The 19,262-nt window shown below is 34.8% G+C and overlaps 3 protein-coding genes and 1 long non-coding RNA gene across 5 annotated transcripts; 2 read left to right on the top strand and 2 right to left on the bottom strand.

Annotated features, from left to right (window-relative positions):
- Positions 1-845: 845 nt before the first annotated feature.
- On the bottom strand, positions 846-12,998 carry LOC123261177 (dynein axonemal heavy chain 7). Its single transcript, XM_044722691.1, has 5 exons — positions 12,867-12,998; positions 9,237-12,010; positions 8,894-9,140; positions 1,275-8,796; positions 846-1,213 (listed from the first exon to the last, which is right to left on the bottom strand). Exons 2-5 carry the CDS (start codon positions 11,965-11,967, stop codon positions 929-931), a joined length of 10,785 nt encoding a protein of 3,594 aa, XP_044578626.1. The 5' UTR covers positions 11,968-12,010; positions 12,867-12,998; the 3' UTR covers positions 846-928.
- Positions 11,998-12,761, top strand: LOC123261181. Its single transcript, XR_006508628.1, has 2 exons — positions 11,998-12,279; positions 12,360-12,761. It is a non-coding gene; the product is annotated as an uncharacterized LOC123261181 (long non-coding RNA).
- Positions 12,999-13,056: 58 nt separating the features above from the next.
- On the top strand, positions 13,057-13,582 carry LOC123261180 (COMM domain-containing protein 7-like). Its single transcript, XM_044722700.1, has 2 exons — positions 13,057-13,286; positions 13,358-13,582. The coding sequence occupies exons 1-2, from the start codon at positions 13,238-13,240 to the stop codon at positions 13,531-13,533; spliced, it is 225 nt and encodes a 74-aa protein (XP_044578635.1). The 5' UTR covers positions 13,057-13,237; the 3' UTR covers positions 13,534-13,582.
- Positions 13,583-13,683: 101 nt separating this feature from the next.
- On the bottom strand, positions 13,684-18,903 carry LOC123261179 (dual serine/threonine and tyrosine protein kinase-like). Of its 2 annotated transcripts, XM_044722699.1 has the most exons (5): positions 18,414-18,902; positions 17,058-18,169; positions 15,494-16,877; positions 15,266-15,409; positions 13,684-13,943 (listed from the first exon to the last, which is right to left on the bottom strand). In XM_044722699.1, the coding sequence occupies exons 1-5, from the start codon at positions 18,535-18,537 to the stop codon at positions 13,921-13,923; spliced, it is 2,787 nt and encodes a 928-aa protein (XP_044578634.1). In that variant the 5' UTR covers positions 18,538-18,902; the 3' UTR covers positions 13,684-13,920. The 2 variants fall into 2 exon arrangements, with proteins under 2 accessions (XP_044578634.1, XP_044578633.1); XM_044722698.1 differs by lacking the exon at positions 13,684-13,943 and having other exon boundaries at positions 14,337-15,409; positions 18,414-18,903.
- Between the last annotated feature and the right edge of the window lie 359 nt (positions 18,904-19,262).

Raw genomic sequence — 19,262 nt, 5'->3', positions numbered from 1 at the left:
ATGATGGAAAGCGTGTATTTATATGGAGTATAGGTATAAATCTTATCTTGTTTGCGCAGACGCTAAATTGCAGTGTAATGCGCGTTTCAAGCAGAGTCTCGAGTAATGGATTCATGCTCTCTGGTGTATATGTATATATGATGATGGTACTCTAATACTTAAAATAATATGCCGGGTAGGTATATTGAGTTTAAAAGTTTTTACTCTCATTTAGCGGATCCACGTCGTACACGTCGTCTGGTAGTGGTGTAACTCTGCTGGTTACTTTGCAACTGGATAGTATTCGAGTTGAGGTTTAGTGTCACTGGCACCGGCATTGGTCTACTGCAGAGAGTTTATATATGTATGATGCAAAAGCATTATTGAATGCACTGATTTTTTCCTAGCAACCAGACCACACCCTTTCATTGAATTTTTTAAGTTATTTTAATTTTAATTTTAATTAATCGAGTCAAGTTACTGCCGAGTCTTTTTTATAATATATTTATGTAACGTAAAAAATTAATATTATGATGATTATAGATAATTGGGTCTAATCATTCAGCTGACATAAGAGAGCAAGACCTCGCTTAATCCAATGACTAACTGGTAATTCTGTGTCAAGCAGAATCATCAAGACGTAATTTGTTGAATGCCCCGTTGTTTTAAGTGTTCCAAATCGCTCGGATGTTATGTACAGTGGGCATTCATATCGAATCGGATTATGCCGATTTATATTTATTATTTCTGTTGGCTTCAGCCAGATACTCCCTATTGGATCGTATAAAATTTTCGAATAGCTCTCAGCAAGGGCTTTTCTCGATGAATCCCAACGACCACCAGTTAAATATAATCCGTAGATGTAGACACCGTCTACTGGGGCTGAATTTAACTCGTCTGACATAACCTGTTGATTAAAAATTTTATTTTAGCTGATATATAGTTTTGTTTAATCCGGATAACTAAATACCTCAAAATCAAACTCTATTTTGTCGATTGATATTTTGTACTTTCGAGCGAAATTTTGCATAGCTCCAGTCAAAAATCCATGTACAAAGGAAAATCCAGAAATCCAAAATTTATCGGGTTTACCGTAGTCCACCCAATTTTTTAAAAACTCTAAACGTTTTATCAAATCACTGACAAAATTACCAAGCGATTTCAATGAAGGATACGCGCTGGACTTTATCCACAACGATGGAATTTTGTTACTCAGTATTTCATCATAAATAATCTATAAATAAATTTATCATAAATTTTCTAGATCTCGAAATAATAAATATAAAATTACTTACTTCCAACTCACTAGTCATAACAATAATTCCCTTGATAGCGTTTTCAAGCATTTCAAGACTCGTGCGAATAATACCTAACAAATTATTGTAACGTTCTAATTCTTGGACTAATACCGTGTTCATAGATTCATCATAACGCACTGGGTACTTTTTCACTGCAGCTTCGAGGTCAAATAAATACGGAAGTCTTTCATAAATGTCTTGCTTTATTGCCAGGAGCGATTCATCTTGCTTAGAACCAAAATCCCCTGTAGCATTAACTCCACCCGCAAGAGACACTGTACCAGAGATTTTCCGCAAAGACTCCAAAAAAAGTCTCGATGTTTCCAAGTCTCGGGTAATCCTTGCATTCGCATGCAAACCAAAGACTTCCGGTTGAGGATTTAATGGCATTCTCTGAATTTGTTTAACATACTCTTGGTAATTATTTTTCCGAGGTACGCAGTAACATTCATCAGAGCTCTCAGTCAATTTGTACTGGTCATTTGATATTATTTGGTCATTGTAATAATCCTGAAGAATTGTTTTCAAACAACGGCGATCACGGTCATCCGTAACACGCCCACCGTAATTACACTCTCCAGTTAAATAAGTAATTGCTTTCAGCGGCAATTCATTGTATTGATTGATAAATATTTCCAGTTGAGTTATAGAAATTTCAAAGTCTGATTCGTTGAAGCCGTAAGGAATATTCCAACCCTGAGGGCCGTAATTTCTTCGTTCTTGTACCACGGCATGAAAGAAACAGAGTCCGTAAATTAACCGGGCGAATATTTTATCTTTTCCCGGACATCTGTCAAAAAATAAATGATTTTTCAGCGGCTCTGACGAATACAGTCGCATTAAATTCTGCTGGAGTCCTTTGGGCGGTTCGTTTGTCATTTTAATAGCGTTTTCTAGAATAGAAATGGGAAATTTTGGTGTAGGATAACTTGTTAACCATAAACGAAAATTAACAGAAGTATTAGTTGCGTCAAATTTCTCGCAAATTTTTTCCAATTGTGGCATCCATGATGCGGCTAAATGACAGTTCTGCAGGTAAACCCAGTCGCCATTTTTCTGCGCGTCTCTAATTAATTTTTCAGCTCGCGCACCCTGACCCTGTCCCAGAGAAACACAACTGAACTTGTCTTGATAATTCATTGCCGTTGCAAAATTAAATAGCGACGCAGTGGGATCTGAACCCTGGGATAAAATAAATATCAAAGGATTCAACGAGTTTGAGTCGTTATAAGATTTAGTAAGGTCGAAAGTAACCGGCAAGACAAATTTACTTCCCATTCCTTGCTCGATAAATTTAATCATCGTTTGCAAAACTTTATCCGGATGTATTATTTTCATAATTATTAATTTATGGAATTCCGTGAGGTCTTTGTCCCAAGGCGTCGGCAATTGTGTGTCTTGAAAATTAATATCTGCATGATAAAAACTTTTCCAAGCATCCAAGTTATTCAAAAAATGTGATAGAAAATTTTTAAATACCCCTAGAGTATTCAACTGACATAATTCCATCCAAGATTTGTCTGGCAACCAATCAACCGGGTTAGTTGTTTTCTTTACATTTATTCCAGATAAAAATAAATTCAATTCCTCTATAGTTATTTCCTGGCGATCGATTAATATTGTTGTATACAAAATAAATCCGTATAGCGGTTTATCTTTTTCAAATAATGACCTGCAGATATTTTGGTAGAGATTATACGTAAAAGTATCTTGTAAAAATTTTAATCTCTTTTTTAATAATTTACTTTTATGAGCATTCTCTATGGTAGTGACATAAAGATTTATAAACCACGTTAGTGAATACTGATACATTGGATCGATATTGGGGAGATCTGTACATGTGTAGTAAAGCGCTGAAGAATATTTAGCAATTGACGCATAGTCATTCCTCGCGACTTCTATTTCTCGTTGAGTTTCTTCGGAAGCTTTTTGCTTTTTAATTATATCTGCGGACAATATTTTAGAGGAATCTAATATTCCCACGGCCTCTTCATCTTCAAGAATTTCCGAGCCTGTACCGGAAGATAGAGTTTTAAGGATACTATCTTCAACTTGTTTGAGTGATTTTTGATTAGCTGCTCCCTGAACTATCAGGTACTCCCGTTTTTCTTGCAATTCTGGTCGTTCTTTTGCCACGACGATCCCCAGAAGTTGATCCTCAAGCGCAATTTTAGTCAGAGAAAAATTAATAATTGTGACTTTATTGAAAATTTCCGGTACGTAGTGAGGATTACGCAATTTGGTGGTCAAATACAGTCGAAATTTATCATCATACTTGATTATTTTCTCGCCAAGAGTTATATAAAACTCTCCGGCGACTTTGTAGATATTTTTCATGAGTATTGGATCCAGCGAAGCATCCAGTTGTTCATAAATATTTTCAATCAATACTGGGTAACCGAACTCAATACACCTCTCTACAACAGTCATATAATTTTTATTTGTTAATTTGACGATTTCAACATTACTGAATTTCTCCATCGTGCGAATCCATCTATTAGCTTGGCTTTGTGGATCAATAAACAAACTCCAGCGTTTGCTACTAGCCATAATAACAGCGTTTTCCGTTGAAAATATATCCCTAGGCAAACCCGAAATATTCCACGTATTTACTTGCAAATCATTGGACAGAATTTCGACGAAGGAAAAATCTTCTGAAGAGGGAATTTTTAAATTTTTAATGTACTGAATCCATTTATCGATATTGTTTGCTCGATAAACCGATGTGAATGGCGCCAAGTAAGCTATTATAGCGCAAGATATTAAAATATCTCCCGACAGAGTTTCATAAGATTTTTTTAAATCTTCAGCAGTTTTTAACCAGCGACGTTCCTCGCCTCCCAACCCACTGATTAATTTTTCAGCTCGTATTAATTTATTACGACAGCGTGATAACAGATTTTCAAGATTTATTTTTTTTTCTAAAATTTTTTCCAGATTCTCCTTCAAGACTGTTAATTTGCCAGTTAACTCAGCACACGCAATACGCTTTTCCTCCAATATAATCATCGTATCCGAGTATTCTTTTTGGACATCTTGGAGCTTCTGTTTTTTCGGAGCTATTTCTCGAGCGACTTTGTCATAGAGAACCATTGCACGAACCCACTTGCAAAGTCCTTCAGCAGCTTGTGAAGCTTTCGCCACAACACGAGGCTCAAAATTTTTATCCGTCATATAAATACGTTTTATTGTTTCTATTGTTTGCAAAGGAATATTATCTTTGTCGTAATTTTTCAGAGAATCCAGAAATTTAATATCGCTGAGCAATTTTTTGCTGGGCTTCCAGTAGTCCCGGACTATTTTTCCGGTGTCTGGTGAAGGTTTTCTGTCGGGAGGAATATTGAGCATTACACAAACAGCAGCCATTACTAATTTAATCCCAGCTGGAGGATTTTTCATAGTTTTTACCAATGAAATATCTTTGGGCTTGAGAGTATCAAGAGCTTTAAGAGCTTCTTCCAAAACAGGAAGCGCCGAAGCAAGATCCGCTTCACATTCGATTTTCAATGCCCCAGCAATCTCAGCTTGCTTATTAGCAACTTTTTCATCTTTCTTAACTTGAATAGTCGCTTCTTCAACTCCCTTACTCTCGTTTTCTATTTGCTTCATAGTTTCAATAGTTTCTCGAGCAGAAGCTTCCAACTGTGGCTTCAAAGTCTCAACATTAATTTTCATTCTTTTTATTTCTTCGGCTGCGAACGCAAGTTTGTCAAGACCATTGACATAGCGAGCTCGAGCTTCTGTTATTTCTTCCTGTTTTATATTGATCAGCCTTGCATAATTCCGTATCAAATCTAAAAACCCCGTTGAAGTAATATACGTTCGCCTTCCGGTTATTCTATAGAAGTCTTCAGCGATATTTTTAGCACAGACGTGAAAATACTTACAGGCTATCACTGCGTTAACTTTTACTTGATCATCGACATTGATATCCTTAGTAAACTTAACAGCAACTTGCTCGAGGGCTTCTTCTGGCCAAACTTCAAACCAATCGATAGTACAACAATTCACCAAACTCGGGTACAATCTCAGCCGAGTTCTAAATGACTCTCCTATTGGTGTGAAACACAGCATAAGGTGAAGTTTTTCTTTACACCGGCTTAAAAAGTACGACAGTACCGAAACGATCGATCCTGTAGAAATGACACCATTATCCCCCTCTTTGGCAGCTGTCGACCGACAAATTTCGATTATTTCTTGTCTCTCCTCGGCATTAAATAAATTAGGAACTTCTCCGGAATTCAAAAGCCCGTCAATGTCGGATAGAAACACTTGTTCCGTGATTTGACTTTCTGAAATAAGAAAAACTAAATCTTTTCCTTGAGCTCCAGACGTTTTGCAAATCTTTTTAATATCTTCGTGCCACTCGTTCACGCCATAAGTGCTGGTTATTTCCGGTTGGAATAGGTCATAGTCGGCCATAGCCGCGGCTAATTTAGTCAGTGATTGTCGGCCAGAGCCCCCGACTCCAACCATCAGTAAATTACCTCCTGGTGTCGCCATAATTCTGCTCACACGTGCTAAATGCTCCAAAGCGTAACGAAATATCACGATATCCAAAGCAGTACGGTGCGTTAAGTTGTAGTCTTCGAGATTCTGCTGTACTATTTGTTGATACAACTCCATCGAGGTTACTTCTTCGTACTTTTTATCCAAAGAATCATCCATAAAATTCCCGAATATCAAACTTTTGAGACTCTTTTCGGTCAACTGGTCATTTTCTTTTGGCAAGTGACTGAAAATGCTTTCAAACGAATCCTTAAACGTTTTTGAAACTACTTGTTTGATTTTATCAAAGAGCCATAAGTGATCCTCACTATCTACCAAACGATCTCCGAAAACTCTAAGAGTTTCATGGACCCACAGACGCGTAAACGTAGACTTTGACTCAATAGAATCCTTTTTTAACATAACGCAACCGGTAATTACACGCGCAAAGTCTCTTAAATTGAAGGCATAGTGAGATTTAGCTGGTGTGGGTCTTAAATCCTTGATTGCACATTTAAAAATCTCGAGAGTTGCATTTACCATTGGATTTACTGTGACAATTATATCTGAAGCGAATCCATTTCTTTTATAACCCGCTAAAGCGATTGTAGAAAATATTCTCAGAATGCTTTCGTCGGTAAATTCGTTAATGGTGAGCAAGTTAAAGTGTCTCAAAAATCGCTGGTAAATTTTTTGGCGCATTCCCCCAGGTGGACTCATCGCACAAATAAATAGCGTATCGGAAACAGTTATCTTGTGAGGTTCTTTGGAATCATACCAGTAATCATGGTCGAACATTTGTCTCAGCAATTCGATAGCCGGTTGGGCTCCGTAAACTTCTTTGGCAGGCATGTTAACGTCGTCGATAAACACCACGCATGAATTACCCTTTCCAGGACCGTAGTGACGTTTTCGACGTTGTAACTTTGAAATTACTAGTTCTTGAGCCAATGCTGCGCTGGTTCGAGCAGTGAATGTTATTAAATTGGGTATGTAATTTTCTTTAAGTTTATTTGTCATCAAATCTTGAATGTAGAAACTTTTTCCCGTACCTGTCGCACCGTAGACCAAGAATCTTTTGTTGTGCTTGATATATTGCTGAAATAAACGTTGATATTTTACAGTATCAACAGTTGGTACCAGCATCTGTGAGATACTGGAAGCTTCAACGAGAGTTTCGGTTTTAAGAGCTTCTGAAAATGGTTTCCAGTGACCTTTACCGCGAAAAACGTAATAACTGTCATTAATATCTTCAGAAGGCAGCAAAATAACGTCTCGACTGATACTTTCAGGTATCGGTAGACTAGAGTCTTGATTTTTCCAGATACTTGTAAAGAAATCATTAAATTTCCGATGAGAATCACGATCCAGAGTTCCTGAAAGTCCCCAAACGATAGAAAAAATAATCGCTGCTTGAACCCAACATTTAATATTGTCTTTAATTTCTTCCGAATCTTTGTTTCTTGGATCATCTACTGCATCGTCCATGACCATTTTAAATAAACTAAGAGTACTTGTTACCTGATTGATTTGCCCTGCATACAAGGTAAGTTGACATTTTTTTCTAGTAAATTCTAAACAAGCGTCAATTAACCACTCAAAAATGTCTCTGATTATTTCTAAATACCCGTCAGACCAAGAGGGAAGAGTTTTGTACCAAGATTCCGCAATAGGGCGCCAGCCAAGGACATGGGGCTCGATATAGATCATGCCACATCGAGAAACAGTCGCTGGTGAAGCTTGAACCAGGTCCATAGCCTCGAAAATCATTGACATGGTACCGGTCATCTGTATAACTTCACCCGAAGTCAAGCAGAGTTTTTTATTATCATCTAAAACTGTGTTGAGATTCTCAATCCATACTGCATCGACAGGTCCGTCAAATATGATCCATTTTCTGGATGAGTCTTCCAAACTCGTACTGTATTGCCGGAACGCCACGGCGCAGATTCCGTCGGTCCATTCTGAAGACACGGGATCAAATTGTCCGTACAATTGACCTATCGTTATTGATTTTGGATTTATGGTAGTGTAAATTGTTTCAGCGCCTAGATCATTGCCCCATTGGGCCATCAGAGTCAATGAGTCTGCTAAAGTATGAAGAACACAAGTTTTTCCACCAGACGGATCCCCTACAAGCATGAATCCGTGTCTCACGATCATCATTTCGTAAGTTTGAATTATTTTCAAAAGAAATCCGTTTACTGGTTGAAGGTTGCGTGACTCTAAGACTTGTTTGATTGCTTTTAAAAGAACCTGGTTATTTGGAGAAGGCAATTTTACATCTGGAAACAAATCGGAAATAATTCCCTGAAAAAGTGGAACATCGTGAGCCAAAAATTTAGGTAAATTAACGTCAACTATTGCGCGGAGTATCAAAACAGTTTCATCGGCATCTGGAAATTTTATCTTTAAATTTTGCGCTGCTAACAGCACCGTTTTAACAGCTCGCATTCCATAATCATAGTGAGACTGAGTTGACAATTGCTCGGAGCAAAGTTTGTAAGTAGTTTTTATTTTTAGTGACAAAACTCGTGCATAATTGAACCCAGATGAGTACAGGAATATTTCTCCAATCTTAGAGTAATCAGGAACCATCATCGCGACAGTTCTGAAGAGAACTTTTAAATTGTCAGGAAGCTCAGATCTACCGGCATATCCAGGATTCATGGTTATGCAGATATAAACTGCTGGGTTCAATGACAGTTCCGTTCCTTCGAAGATAAATTTTTCCAAGTGAGCTCGTACTGATTGAACGATACAAAGAATCTGTTGAGCAACTACTGAGAGGACTTCCAGTTCAATGCGATTGAACTCATCGAAACAAGCCCACGCTCCACAAGCAGCTAAACCTTTGAAAAACTTTCCCATATTTTTGTAGTCAAGTGCTTCTGAACAATTGAAGACGACACACTGGACTGCTATTGCTCGAGCTAAATCTTTGGTCGTTTCGGTTTTTCCAGTACCAGCGGGACCTTCGGGAGCGCCATTTAAGTGGAGGGAATACGCTCCAATCAATGTTCGATAGCATCTATTATTATTAAACAAGTGAGATAAAAAATAACAACAGTTCTATTAGATTTTATCTCACTTACCATCCATGATAAATAATTAAAAATAAAACTTACCGATCAGTTAACGGTGTAATAACAAGTCTGGAACAATTGCCTAAATATTCATAGGCGTATTTAACAGTTGAGTTTATTATTCTAACGAGTACATTGTCTTGCCAATAATAACGTAACTGTGCCAGCCAGTCAAAGTCTGTCTCACTGGTGATTCTTTTGTCGATCAATAGCTCCACTACATCTTGAGCATGAACGTCTATTGTTATTAATGCATTGAGAGTCGTGCGGTTTTGTCTATTCAGTTTACCTAGTTAAAAAAAAAAAAAAAAAAAAAAAAGCGTTATTTAATTATTTTTTACAAACAAAAATTAAAACTAAAATAATCATAAACAGCTACACTTGCCTTTGACTAAATTAACCATGTCAATAATTTGAGCCTTGAGTGTATCGTAAAGTGCCTCGAGAGCAGAAACCGTACGTGTTAAAAGACTATTAGTAACAGCCAAAGACCAATAAATTTGTGAAACACACAAAACAACCTGTCCAGGCCAGATCAATGCCCATTTAACGCGTTCCGTAACTTCGTAATCAAAATAACTGACCATAATTTGATGTTTTATTGTCATAACCATCTGTTGTTCAACTTTTATAAGCCACTTTTCAACGCACCCCTTTGCCGCATCAGTTGAAATTATTTCCTGGATCATTATTTCTTCCCCGTCATCGCCAGTCATCGCGTAGATTTCTCGGTCTTTGTTAAATCCTAATTTGGCAATCCCCTCAAAACACTTCTTCAAATGCGGCTGAACACGCAACGGGTCTTTTGTTTCTGAAAGGATTTCCAACATGTCGTCATTGCTAAGAAAGAAAAATCGTGGAAAAAACAATCGTTTTTTCTCCAAGTACTCTACAACTCCTTGATTTATTTTTTCCATTAGTTCATTGGCTTTTTCAAGTTTTTCCAACATTCCCAATGAACCTGCCGACTCTTTGACCCTCGGATCTTTCGCTATAGATTCCATTATTTCACAAAAAGTCTGATTAACTTCCGAAAACATGGAAGCTTCTTCTGGCAACTGCGCAATTATGTCAGGGCTTGTAAAAATGGGCAATAAATAAATCCACTGGACTTGTAGTCTCGACCACTCGTCTATAGTTTTTCTAATACGCACAAGAACCTCGTAAAAAATATTTACATAATTTTCAATAGGTTTTACAAAAGCAGAACCTCGCATTCCTTGAAGTTTTACCGTGTGTTCTTCCAAAATCAGCATTACATCATCCAACTGGGTGAGAATAGTCACATCAGAATTTTTGTAAGTCATCGTAGTAAACAAAACATTATCCCACTCTTGTTTTATTTTATTAAACAGATCCACCAGTGCTGCTTCCTTTGAAGCGTTAACACTTATAGCTTCATATTTACCGACATCTTTCATTAAATCCTGATTAATTAATTTTCTAAATGTCGTTCCAGCGTCAGGAGTAATATCGTGCCCAGCAATCAACGAAATTTCATCCCAGTGTCTTTGATTCAACGCAGGATTCACAAGACAGACCAATGGCATGTATTTCTTTAACCATTTGATGCTTTCCAATAATTGATGGCACAAATTCATCGGCGCAGGCTGGTACAGAGGATCTGGATCGTCAACGGAGCCTGAAAAAATGTAAGGATAACCAGTAGCAATCTGAATTTTTATTTTAGTTCGATATTCTTTAGAGACTTTGTTAAACCAAGCATAATAATCAGCAGTGCGATTTTCAATTACAGAAGCGTCTAAAAATTCAAAAGGTCCGTCCAACCAGACTCCAGAGTCTCGCTGCCATTTTCGAGCTTGATAAATTAATTCATAGAAGGGTATAATTATGTCCTTGAGCTCTTTTATTCGAGGAAAATACGTTTGAGGAAAATTAAAAGTGCTTTCCTCATTATTAATCCACTTTACTTCATCATCAAGACGATCTAAAGATCGTACCAACTTTCTCATGTCTTCGATGTAGTCAAAAATACGCTCAGAATCGTCCATCATGTCCATTATTTCTAAATAAGAAAATAAATCTTCAATAGAGGTTATTAAATTGTTCTTGCGAGACTGTAGATTTTCTTCTAACTTGAATTTCATTTGCTCATATTGGAGGTTGCCCTCCTCGAATATTGGCTTTATTTTGACGAGCCAATTGACCGTTTCACGGTTAAGCTCAATGTCATCGTAGTCCAGTGTAGTCATTTCAATTACAGACAGCATTTTAGACACCGCAAAATTGATCTTTTCCTCCATTTCTTCCATAAACGTTGTCGTTAATGTCAGCATATACTTTCCCAGTTCCAGCAACTCTTTGGTTGTCTCTGGGGTATTCAAAACTTGACTTTTGACTTTTTCAAAAGTCCAACAGATTTCATGATTGAATTTACGCTGCTTTTGAAGCAGTTCTTGGATAATATAACCGAGAAATATTTCGGTGTAATGTTTTAGGCCACTTTTAGCTGGGAATTGTGAAATTTTTATGTCTTCCAAGTATTCATTATCTGGCAGACCGTCAATTTCGGTGATTAGTTTTTTGAAATCTTCTAACTTAAAAGTTCCCTCCTGAAAACTGTAATCACAATCTATAAAATTTCGGATTTCTGATTGGGCTTCCGCGCTGTAGATTACTTTAAATTTACGCTGAAGATTTAGTACGTAAATGTCAATGGGTTCCCAGTAATTTTTCAAAATTTTAGAGAGTCTTGAGTAGGATTGGAGCATAAACCACTCGGGAAGAACCGCGAAGATAAATTCTTGATTTTTCATGTCAACCCAGGATTCAAGTGGTTGTAATTGTAAACCAGCAGAGGCTATCTCCTCGATAAAATAATGAAAACGAGAGAAAAAGTAATCCTTAGTTGGTAATGTAATCAGATCGTTGTTTTGACATTTTAAAGTGATGGATAATGATGGCCGGATTGAGTTATCTTCGAGCACATTCAGCAGATCCGAGATGCTTGTCATTAAAATTTTTATTATCTGGTACGCTAATAACGTAGACGCTGATTTTATAAATGAAAGTATCATATTTTTTGGTATGTCATTAATGTATTTTTTAGTTGTCACCAGAGTTACTATATGAGTGTAATAACTCTTAATGATCATCGACGTGTCATTCTCTATAGTTTTATCAACTAAATCACAAAATCTAAAAAAAAAAAAAAAAAAGTGTTAATGAAAATAAAACTATTGATATTTTTTAACGAAAATCTTTACTCAAAAAAATCTAAAGTTCCTGCTTGGAGACGGTAACGTCGGAAATCAAAAAGAAGAGAAGGTAGTTGTTGATGCAGAAAAATATTTTTAATCAAATTGTGATGGTGAAAATATTTGGACTCAAGTTTTTCAATGTTTTTTAAAAATTTATCTCGATAAATTGTATGACCATCAAATTTGAAGCCCGGTTCTTCTAATGAGGTGAAATTTTTTTTATATATTTTATAATTTACACCAAAGTCATGCATTACTGCTTTATAATATTTTTTTATTTCTTCCAGGTGGCATTTAAATAACTTGTGATACTTTTTACGTAATCTCCGAGGTATAAGAAAACTAATATTATGTTCCCAGGTCTATAAGCAATAAAAAATAGATAAGTTAAGTAATTTTTTGATTAAAAAATTTTTAACACAGACTTATAAATGATTTAGTACAGGAAGTAATCCAATGACAGGAAGATTGTGTGCAAAATTATGAAATTTTTCTACAATAAATTGTTCCTTAGGGATTAAATGATACTGATGCTGAGTTTGATACTTGTGAATATTGTTTTCTAATTTAATTTTTGTATTGATCGCTCTAATTTCCATCATCTTTTCCACTTGGCGGAAGCGTATCTTGTATATGACAAAAAATAAATAATTTATATACATGCAATAAAATATTTTTATAAACTACAATCGGATGTTTGTAAATTTGAATAATATACATCTTATCGTCAATGTAATATAAACAAAATAAATTTATAAATCGACTTATAACCTCGTCGCGCGACATATTGATACCTTATCGATGTGGAATTTGCTCAGATATTTTTTTTCCTCCTCCATTTTTGTTGTAGATTCATTCAATCGTCGTAATCTATATATTTTAGGGCTTTTTTTTTTTTTATTCTTTAATTTATTTATTTGTCAAATTCTGATTGCATTGTTGGTTTTGTTTTTAAGAGTAAATTATAAGAAATTATCCTATTTTACATTGAAATTTTTTATGAGATTGGCGGGCCTGCGCATGTCCACAATTTTAAATATGGCCGCTGTGTTATTTGTTTTCATATGCCTACAAAACGTCTAAAAAAATTTCTGTCAAATATTAAAAAATAATTGTATTATTTATTAATAATAAATTTAACCATCAATTAAGTTGTTTTCATAAAATGGAAGAAGAAAAAAATACTCTAGTTGATGTTTCTTGGAAATTCGGTGGTAAATAGCCTTTTATTTAAATATTTTTTTTATTATAATTATTTTAAACTTAATTTATTATTTTTTTTCAGTAACAACATCAAGTAGCGAATCAGACAAAGTAGGAAAAACATTTTTGCAACTAAAATTACAATTAAACAATGGTGGTAAAATGAAAGATATTTTCACAGAGATGACCCTAACTCAGTTTTATAAATTTATTCATGACCTAGAACAGGCAAAGAATAATTTAGAACTGCTGTCGTAGTTGATAAATAAACCATGTCATATGTAGAAAAAAATTATTTTTATTTAATGAAAAAATTTCTATTTATATACATATTTATCATTTACATATAATCAGTATAAAAATATAATAATTATTTTGAGAAAATATAAAAATTATACTGATAAAATATTTTTAATGAAAATTACTGATTAATTAAACGACTATATAATATACGCTGTATATAGTAAGTATTGAGAGATATAAATGTAATATTTTCATTATGGCTATGAATTAACCAGGAACACGTCAATGCTCTTGATAATTGGATACCTAATTCTGCTGTTGCGGATACTTGCTTTTTTGTTTTATCAGCTCAATATTAAGTGGATTGACCCATTATCTTATTAATTGGTAAGTGGTAAATAATTAATCAGAGTAACTAAATACATCTGAAAAAAAAAAAAAAAAATTTTTTTTCTTGATAATTAATGCGGTATCAAATTTTTAATATAAAACTAGGTTATTAATCTCAGTATTTTTATATAAACATTATTATTTTAAATTTTCGTAGGAAAAAATTATACTATCACTACTTTGTTATTTAATTATTTTGTCATAAATATCAAATACTGATAAATGCATATTTTAACGTCATAGATTCAAAGTTTTTAATTAAGAAAAAAAAAAAAATAAATTTACAAAAAAGGAATAGCAACAGACGAATGACGAACAACGAAATTATTAATAAATATTTATTTGGAAAAATATAAATTTGTTTATTTAAATATTTACAAAATATATTATGTTTTTACAAAAATTTTTAATATATATTCAAATTAATTTATTAAACAAAATAATAAGATTTCGTTTTCGCCTTCGACTACGTGCAGAAGCATAACAAGTGTTAACTATCTCAATATACAGGATTACTTTATCTAAAAAAAAAAAATAATTAATGCGCGACAAATGGGACACAAGTGCCATCAACAATAACAGCAAAAGTAGTATAGAATGTACAGCAGCAGCAGCAGCAGCAACATTTAATTTATGTTAGGAAAAAATAACTACAGAGAGTAACTGGAATAGAGGATAGAGGATCGAGTACAAATGCGGTCAATGGACTATCTACGTGCTCGAATGCTAGCAAACTTTATCATAAATTGTATTTTATAAATTAATAATCATAAGCGGTCTTTGTACTATTAAAATGAACGAATTAGATTGGACTAAATAGCTAAAACAATTACTTAAATCGTTTAGATTAAACATGTCACTCAGTATCTTAAAGACCAGACAACTCTTTCAATTTTTAGCTCGATAAAATTATCTATAAGTATTTAAAAAATTTAAACAACTATAACAACAATTATCTCACTGGTTGATAAATAAATTGTATAAAAATAATAACAGCTCAGAAAAATAAACTCTTTAGGGAAAAAAAAAAAAAAAAAAAAAAAAAAAAATAACAGTCTTCTAGACTAAAAATACCGACTAGCAGTCTTAATAAATATTTCAATAACTAATTAATCAAATAATCAAAATTCACGCATTTGTACATAAAGATTGGAACAGACACTTGTTTGAAATAAATTAGTCATATGGAGATTAGGATATTTTAAAGGACGTAGGGGTCTACGTTTCAAAAGAGGACTCGACGTAGTTCCTCTCTGATTATTGGGTTCGGCTAGTGCTAAAGCAGGATTCTTCATCGAGGACGAGGACGAGGACGAGCCATGGTGTTTCAGTGCATCGGGTTCAGCGGTGAACTTGCCTATGTCTGCTTTGTCGCGAATCAACTCCAGGACGGGCACGATTGCTCCCAAAAGAGGACGTCTCGATGGCTCGCCAGCCCAGCATTGCTCCATTAGTTCCCAGCATTCATCATCGAAACTAGCAAGACGTTCTGGACGTAAGCCTAATTAAATAATCAATTATTATTATTATTATTATTATTATATAAATAATTATATATATATATATATATTTATTAGAGACTAACCTTTGCGGACACTGGTCCAGAGCTGTTCTTTATTGTGAAACTGCTCAAAGGCAAACGGCATTTTCGTATGTCCAGCACAAATATACCAGAATAAAATTCCAAATGCGTAGATGTCAACACTGCTGTCATAGCGCCCAGACAATAATTCAGGAGCCATATGAACAGGAGTCCCAACAACGCTTCCGCTCATCATGGCTTCAGTGATACAGAAGCCCAGATCAGTTAACTTGGCTCGGTTTTTCGTATCCAGGAGGACGTTTTTTAACTTTATATCTCTATGTACCAGGCCTTGAGAATGGAGATACCGAATTCCCTCGAGAACATCGATGGCAATCTGTATCCTGGTGATCCAGGGTAACCCCGCGCGGATCCCACAGTACAAGTCGCGACTCATCCGATCGGTAATTAGCAATACAGCAGCCCCACCACCTCCATAGCTGTAATCAATAACCGAACCTCTCAATTTGACAATCCTCTTGTGATCTGGAATGGATCTTGTGTAGTAAAACTCCATGGCCAGATCATTCCAGTGTCTTTCATCTGGTGGTACTACAGATTTAACAGCACAAGGACCTGGCGCTCCAGCCCAAGCGTCACAGGAAAACACTACACCGTACTGTCCTCGTCCGATTTCTTTTCCCTGATGCGGAATCCCGTATCTGACCATATCGGACATGGAGGTTGACTCTAATGTGAGTTTTGCCAATCTGGGAGCGTGTATTTTTCTTATAGCAACTCTCTGCTCTTCAGTTCGCTCCAATTTACCAGAGTAGTGATTCTCCAAGGACCTGAGTGCTGCGTGAAAGGCATCGTGAGATGATTTTATTTTATCTCTAAATTGGGTGGATATGGTACGTGCTAATCTTGTTGGACAGAGAGAATTAAGGACGTCTATTGTGACTCGTTTGCGCCAAGCTTGGTCGAGTGTCGGGGTCGGTGACCATGGCAATGGCAAAGACTTTAACAGTTGTCTTAGTCGCTCGAGAAAAGAATGGACTAAAGATGGCGAGGAATTATGTAACTCGACGTTGTAAGCCGCAGATAATATCTGCTTCAAGGCGTCACTCGCCAACAAATTTGCGTCATGGTTATTAGAATCGTAACTTTTTTCCAACTCAAGCAAACAACGCTGCAGAGTACCCACAAAAGTTTCCCTCAGACAATTAACAGATGTAACTAGTTGCCGTGCTACTTTCTCACTCAGACGGCTCAAAACTAATCTCTGTACTTCTGTTGTCGCTGTTCGAACTGTCGCACACCATTCACGGCGACACTCATCCTGCTCATTGTTGCTTAAATTATTATTGTTTTGATACTGATATGAATCATTACTCAGTGACGATAAGTCTTGTTTCATTTCTAGTATTATGTTCTGAATCAATTCCTGAAAAATAATCAATTGATTTATTTTAAATAAAATCTCTCATCAGGAGATTCTAGTGAAATTTTTATTTATTTATTTATTTATTTATTTATTTAACTTAACAAACAAATAAATAAATATATTATATTAATTTTATCACTAGACTCTCCGTAATAAAACAAACAAAAAAAATTCAAGTACCGTAAGTTCATCTTGATTTTTGTTGACAACATTCATCAAACTCGCGTACAATTCATTTTCTTTCTGTTGAACGTACTGAATTCTCCTGGGAGTAATCTGAATTTCTCGAGCCATATCAAAAGCACTGAGAATAAATTTACGCAGCGAAGTAGTCTGGATTTCAGTTAAACAAGTGCTCGCATTAACAAGATAACTTTGAAGGCAACTGCGAGTAAAGTGTAGAACTCGGTCCATATTTTTATAGGACTCAACAAAGTCACTGGAACTGACATACTCGGTCCCTAACAGCCAGGCCATCCGTTGATCCTCGACAGACTCTTCTACGCGAAGAAATCCTAGACCTCCCAATTGGTCCAGCCAAGTTCGCCCCAGAGAATTCATTTTCTCCAAGTTAAAAGTTTCTTCTTCCTTCTTATCACTACTGACAAATTCAGATATATTTTTATTTTTATTTTTATTTTTATTTTTATTATTACTGGGATTATTTTCAGCCTGAGTTTGTAAGCGGTGCTGCTCAGACTCTGTCAAGTCGCCATCAACGCTGTCAAAAACGATGTTGGCCAATGAAGAAACAAACAATACTGGATTGTACGGATAAGTTTCTTTTAATTCTCTCAACTCCTTGGTATTTAATTCCGTGAGAGGATAATCACCGAGCGCGTATAAAAATATCGGTAAAATATTTAATATTCCTTTAACGAGTGACCTTATGGCCGCGATATTGGGTACCAAAAAAATTTGGACGCCGTCTTTGAGGATCAATCGATCGAGCTTGACGTCCAAAACTTGTGGACAATTAAAGTCTTCATTTTCAGATTGGTTTAAATCTTCTACGGTCAAAGTTTCGAATGGAGTCTCCGTGGGCACGTAATCAACAACTTCATACTCGAGACCCAGGGTCAGGCTGACGTGGTTGGTGGTACCATAGCTGAATTTAATCCATCGCCATGACCCATCAGTTAATGGGAGAATATCTTCCTCCAACAAACGATTCACCAATGCTGCTTTTGACTTGCAGTCTTGCCCTGATATTACAATCGCTGGTTGATTGTCCAGTATATGAGTAAGACGATCCAGAGTCAAGGAGGGTAATAACTCATCAATGATGTTTTCTAAAAAGTCCAATTTATTATTATTTATAAGTTTTAATCAATAGTTATGTTTAACTATAGTAAAAGAAGACATTCAACAATTTTTTTTTTTTTTTTTTAAATTATAATAAAAAATACAAATTTAATTAATATTTAAAATCAAATATTGTTGAACATCTGGTAATGTAAAATTTTTCCAAATCTAGAATTATTTTGCAATAAATTTATATAAAAAAAGAAAAAATAATGATAAATAAAAAATTACCTTCAGGAAAAAAATTTTCATGATTGATAACATCTAGTGTACGGTGTGTTTCCTTAAAAATATGCCGTAACTGATTACGATTGCGTTGGTACCGACGAAACTCTTGTGGTAATTTACTTAACATTTTTAAAAAGATACTTAAATAAATTTAACGACAGTATATAAGTATAGTTAAGACCGCTCTGATGTTCATCACCCAAATGACAGACTGCAAGTGCCCGTTTCATATAATTACATTTAAATATATTGTTATTATTTTACATCATTTCTCACTTATTATATTTAATCACCAATTAATATAATACTCTTAGATATATATGACGTTCGATAGGATTTATTTATTAATACGGTTCATAGTATCGCATGAATGCCAAAAGTGAAACACTTTTTGATAGTGATTAAATAATCTTATCGTTAACTTTAAACTTAATGTAATTTAAATTTAAACAAGAATAAAATTGACAAAAAGTAATATAATGATCATTTTTAAGTTATTAATTAATTGTTAAGCGTCATCAAATGTGATAATTTTTTAACCTTTGATTAATTGAAGACATTTAGAAATTATTTTCAGTGATGAAAGTATATAATTTTTTAAATAATATTATAAATATATAAAATAGAGTTATTATAAGTATTATTTTGTTTGAAGATTGAATTTTGAGTAAATAATAGACACCACAAACATTTCACTGATAACTAGGAACTGATGAAAAAAAAATTGCTGTTAATCCTATAGGAATATTGTTCAGTCCTTGAATTTTATTTTCCTGGTTGCGGTGAACTTGAGATATTTGATGATACCTTTGACAAAGTCAACTGATTTCTATAAAATAATTATTCAGCGCA

This window comes from Cotesia glomerata, linkage group LG3, assembly GCF_020080835.1.
Source record: "Cotesia glomerata isolate CgM1 linkage group LG3, MPM_Cglom_v2.3, whole genome shotgun sequence".
In the NCBI taxonomy this organism is placed as follows: Eukaryota; Metazoa; Arthropoda; class Insecta; order Hymenoptera; family Braconidae; genus Cotesia; species Cotesia glomerata.
This window is presented reverse-complemented; position numbering and strand designations above follow the sequence as displayed.

Bases quoted from the DNA above. Each gene is read 5' to 3' on its own strand.
- LOC123261177 (XM_044722691.1), bottom strand. From the start codon at position 11,967: ATGATCATTAAGAGTTATTACACTCATATAGTAACTCTGGTGACAACT. The intron at 8,797-8,893 runs GTAAGTTTTATT...TAATAATAATAG, and splicing joins ATTACACCGTTAACTGATCG to ATGCTATCGAACATTGATTG. The intron at 1,214-1,274 runs GTAAGTAATTTT...ATTTATTTATAG, and splicing joins TTATGACTAGTGAGTTGGAA to ATTATTTATGATGAAATACT.
- LOC123261180 (XM_044722700.1), top strand. From the start codon at position 13,238: ATGGAAGAAGAAAAAAATACTCTAGTTGATGTTTCTTGGAAATTCGGT. The intron at 13,287-13,357 runs GTAAATAGCCTT...ATTTTTTTTCAG, and splicing joins TGTTTCTTGGAAATTCGGTG to TAACAACATCAAGTAGCGAA.
- LOC123261179 (XM_044722698.1), bottom strand. From the start codon at position 18,537: ATGTTAAGTAAATTACCACAAGAGTTTCGTCGGTACCAACGCAATCGT. The intron at 18,170-18,413 runs GTAATTTTTTAT...TGGACTTTTTAG, and splicing joins TGAAAATTTTTTTCCTGAAG to AAAACATCATTGATGAGTTA. The intron at 15,410-15,493 runs GTTAGTCTCTAA...TTATTTAATTAG, and splicing joins CTGGACCAGTGTCCGCAAAG to GCTTACGTCCAGAACGTCTT.